This window comes from Cydia pomonella, chromosome 7 (assembly GCF_033807575.1).
Source record: "Cydia pomonella isolate Wapato2018A chromosome 7, ilCydPomo1, whole genome shotgun sequence".
In the NCBI taxonomy this organism is placed as follows: domain Eukaryota; kingdom Metazoa; phylum Arthropoda; class Insecta; order Lepidoptera; family Tortricidae; genus Cydia; species Cydia pomonella.
In genome coordinates this window covers 4043945-4048580 of record NC_084709.1, presented here as the reverse complement: position 1 = coordinate 4048580, position 4636 = coordinate 4043945, and the positions used below count along the sequence as shown (strand labels likewise).

The window sequence follows — 4636 nt, the reverse complement described above, 5'->3', positions numbered from 1 at the left end:
ACACTCCTTTTTTAAGGAACCTCATATTGTAGGTCCTCGGGAAAACCTTGGTACGTAGCTCCTTCCACAGCCGGAGCGTCTGCGGGAGCAAAGAGAATTAAGACCAAGAGTGCTCACTCCATACAACAGATTTTTTACCAAAAATACTATTATTATCGTAATCTACATCTAGCGTCAAGTAGCGGAACTTTGAGTACTGCTACTCGACAATAGATGTCGCGGCAAACAATAAGTCTAATGCTCAAAGATTTTCAGCTAATATTATAACCAGAGTAAGCCTAGGAGTTAAAAATTGAGTTCTGGTTACTCTAGTTACAATATTTGCGGAAAATCGTTGAGCATTAGACTTTTTGTTTGCCGCGACATCTATCGTCGAGTAGCAATATCTATAATACCTACTGAGAGTTCCGCGGTCTTATTAATTCTCTTTGGCGGGAGGAAGTTCCTCTTAAACCGCACAGTCCGCGATCATTTAGGTTCTAGGGTGTGAGGGTGAACACATGTTTTTTGTTTTGTCAAGTTATATCGTGTTATTCACGAAGACGCGTAGCTTGACTCTTATTTTCATGTTATTAAAGGTTAGATTTGACAAATCTGCGCGTCATCCTAGACGACACGAACTATAAGGATTTTCAAGAAAGTTAATGCTTGTTGTTAATAAATTATCAATATGACGTATTTTTTGTAGCATCATAAAATCTGCCGTTTTTATTTTGGCATTGAATACGCGAACGTTCCCGGGATAAATGGGGACTCTGTTTGAAAATCTACCCTGATTACTTTAGACTCATGATGTATAGGAATTTGAACCCCCCATGTTCAGTAAAAGCTGTAATCACGGCATGTTCTCGAAAATCAAATGCAATGTAGGTACAGTCTACCAATTTTAATCCTAGGCCACTATAGAACCTTGTCGCTTTAACTACTAGATACTTGACACGCATCACTCAATAAGCACTGTCGTAGAAGTCATTATGGCATGGTTCTATAGTGGCCTAGGAATCAAATTGGTTGACTGTACTTACGTGATTCACAAACTTTTGTTAGAAAATCAAGATTTCGAAGCTTGTTTGAAAGCTTGTTAATTAGGAAAATCATATTAGTTACTCTTTAAGGTGGTCTTTACATTAGATGCAACGCAGATTCGCTCGCCGGTTCGGTGTGCGAGCGGGACATCGCTATATACGTGCATAGCGCTGTCACGCCCATACACCGCCGGAACTGCGTGCGTGGTTGGTCACGGAGTCACGGGTTTGTACTCGGATTCGTTATGGAGTCGGTCATGGGGATGATCACGGGGTTGGTCGTGGGGTATATAATGGAATGGTTATAGAGTCAGTTGGTAATGATTGGTCATGGGGTTTTAGTGATGAGGTTGTTCATGGGGTTGGTCATGTGGGTAGTCAGCAGCCGACAGCGGCCGCATGAATATACCAAAATAAAAAGGTAGTGGACTAGAGAATACGAAACGCTGTAAGTACTCAGGTCAGGAAGTAAGTTGGGTGAAAATACAACTAACGCAATGACTTATTATTTCTGAAACATTACTAATGACACTTGATATCATTCCAATTTTAGTCACAGTTGTAATATTTGACACGCAATCTTGTACATTGTAGGTCTGTGGCTTGGAATAATTAACCTATGCTGACAAATACATTTTTTTTAATAAATAAAAATACGTTCTGCCATCTTTTTCACTCTTGATTCAGATTCATTGGCCCCTAACAGTAAGCTGAAGCGGTAGGCCTCCCCTGATAGCCTGCACGGTATTAGACCGAGAGTCCACCCGTGGCACCCGCTGTGTGGTCGACGCCGGTGCAACGCTGCAAACCTGCAGGACCGCCGCCAGTCCAGCCAGCGACTGCATGTTCCCCAGTCGCGATCCTGCACACAGGACATTATTAACTTTAAACAAGTTACTTTAATTCTTCTCATTTTGCGTGTCTATTAAGTACCTACTTCTCTAGTCCTTTCAAATGAACCTAAACTCGACGTGTTTGTGTTTTCTATAGAGGAGTTCCTTTTACTACCTTTCTGAATCATCAGATCAGCTCCATTAAGGATTTAAGGACTTATTTTAAATATCAGCCGAGTCGGATACTGAGAATTGGTTCACATTTCAAACAAACAAATGTAGCTTGCACATAGAGCATTAAGGAACCTTTAGGCATGGAATGCCACGAATAAATAAAGTTAAACAGAAGTATGTAAAAAACCGGACATGTGCGAGTCGGACTCGCCCACCGAGGGCTTCGTACTTTTTAGTATTTGTTATTTTCATGAGATACAGCCTGGTGATAGACGGACAGACAGACAGACAAACGGACGGACTGCAGAGTTTTAATAATAGGGTCCCGTTTTATCCTTCTGGTACGGAACACTAAAAAGTAGCGGCTGTACCAAAGACACCATGACATTTTTATAGTAACCACAATGACGTCAATTTACGGTCTTTGTCAGCAATTCCATTAAATTGGTGCTTTCGGAGAGCACTGGCAGGAGTTAAAAATACACAAATCAAAGCTTATCTTATTTTTAAGAGTACCTTTAATTTTCCTAGGGTCCCATGATCAGTTCCTAACGTAATGACAATGATACTAAATGTTATCCAAATCCTTCCAGATGCCATCAATAAATCTGATACCACAAATAACCCAGTATTTAGCATAACAGAGACAGTAACTATTAGAGTCAATAGACACTAGGCAACTACTGCAACTAGGCAGACCGATTACAAAGTACTATGCAACACGTTTATTACGGAAGATGTACTCGTCAATCGTAGGAATCAAAATATATCACTAACCACATGTACAAATCCCAGTGACTTACCTATGCATGCTCGGGGTCCATCTCCGAAGGGCAAATACACATATTTATGGCGCTTCTTTACTTTTTCGGGCCTAAATCGCTCTGGCTGAAACTCCCGCGGGTTCTCGAAGTATTTCTCATCGTTCTGCAGCGCTTCCAACGGGATTACAACCTTCACTCCGGGGTCCACGGTCAGCCCCAGCTCAGGAAACCTGTAAGGCCGAGCACACACACGATTTAGCACGCCCAGTGACGGAAACATCCTCATTGCCTCCTTGAAAGCCATGCTCAGCAGCGTCATCTCTGCCACGGCGTCGTAGCACAGCTTATTATCATATTTCCGAAGCACTTCATCGATTTCCAATTGTATTTTTAATTGTAATTCAGGATTAAATGCAAGCTGGTGCAAAGTATAACTTGTGGCTGACGAGGACGTTTCAAAACCCGCTGCAAAGAATACGAACGCTTGGGCCACCATCATTTTTAAATTCATTTCCATGTCCACAGTCACAGGCGTACCGTCTGGGTTCTGGTGTTCAATTGATTCTCCTACGATCTTGCCTTTGCCTTCTAACTCTAGGAGGAGGTCTATGAAATCATGGCGGCCGGAAGGCTTGCATTGCCTAACTTCTCTTACATTCATAATGAAAGTGAAAAAAACTTCAGTGAGTTCCTTATTAAACACATGTATATAAGATCTGATCGGAGGAAAAAGTTGCCACATCATGTGCTTTATTATGACTGGAAGCGGTCTGTAAAACATGAGCCTGCCGATTTTTCTGAAGTGGGAGTCTTCGTTGCCAAGGGAATCAGTGTCGACGCCGAAGCCGCAGGCGCCGATGAAGTCAGTGGTGAAGCGTGCCATGAGCTCTCGTGCATCGCAGGCGTCGGGGCGGGCGGCAGTCGCGAGCGCCACGCCCTGCAGCCGCTCCGCACACCGTATCACCAGCGGGAACATAGCCTTCAGCCGCGCGGTGGTGAATGCCGGCGTCAGCCGCTTCCGCGTCAGCTTCCACAGGTCGCCGTCTGCGTGGAACAGACTCGCGTGCAACGGCTCCACCTTCGGGTTTCTGCCGAGGCCTCGTGGATAGAAATAAGCAAAATCATTGGTTAATATATCCTTCACTATATCTGGGTCTCTTATATACAGCTCAGGAGTAGATCCTCTGTAGTATCCAACAACTTTCTCGTTAGGAAATCGGTTATATAAGTCGTTGGCTATCTCTGTAGAGCTTTGTCGTCCGAAGAAGCCCTTGAAGTTGTTTCCGAACAGGAATACGGGTGGGTCGTGCTTGACGTTCCTCTTGGCCCAGTAGCTGTACTTCCGAGTATCAAAATAGTACACAAGAATTGTCAATAATATTAGCAGTACAAAAATCATGTTCACTGCTGGCAAAACAAATGATAACTGAGTAGAATTAATGGAAAATAACAATATATAATAATTACTTCAAAAGATTACGAGTACGCTATTTATGGCGATAATGCCATAAGCCTTAAGAATAATCATAAGCCTTACACATTAGATCCACGATTGATGCGCTTGTCATTTTGTTATATAATTATATATCTTTCGCTTACTTGGTTATCAGTATTAGCACGAGATTTTCCTATGTCAAACAAATAACTATTAGAACGTGACATCGAAGTGTATCATAAAAGAGGTACTAAATATTAAATACTCACGACCAGGGTCCGTATATTGACGTCACGCTGCATAGAGTATGATTCCAAGTAGTTTTTTCATAATAATTAATAATGAATGCTATTTATGCGTTCTGCAAAAAATACTTAAAAGTACAGTCAAGTGCAAAAATATGGG

General features: G+C 42.3%; 1 protein-coding gene across 1 annotated transcript; it reads right to left on the bottom strand.

The window, feature by feature from the left end:
* Nucleotides 1-1509: 1509 nt before the first annotated feature.
* Nucleotides 1510-4322, bottom strand: LOC133519602 (cytochrome P450 6B6-like). Its single transcript, XM_061853629.1, has 2 exons — nucleotides 2836-4322; nucleotides 1510-1887 (listed from the first exon to the last, which is right to left on the bottom strand). Exons 1-2 carry the CDS (start codon nucleotides 4193-4195, stop codon nucleotides 1715-1717), a joined length of 1533 nt encoding a protein of 510 aa, XP_061709613.1. The 5' UTR covers nucleotides 4196-4322; the 3' UTR covers nucleotides 1510-1714.
* Nucleotides 4323-4636: the final 314 nt, after the last annotated feature.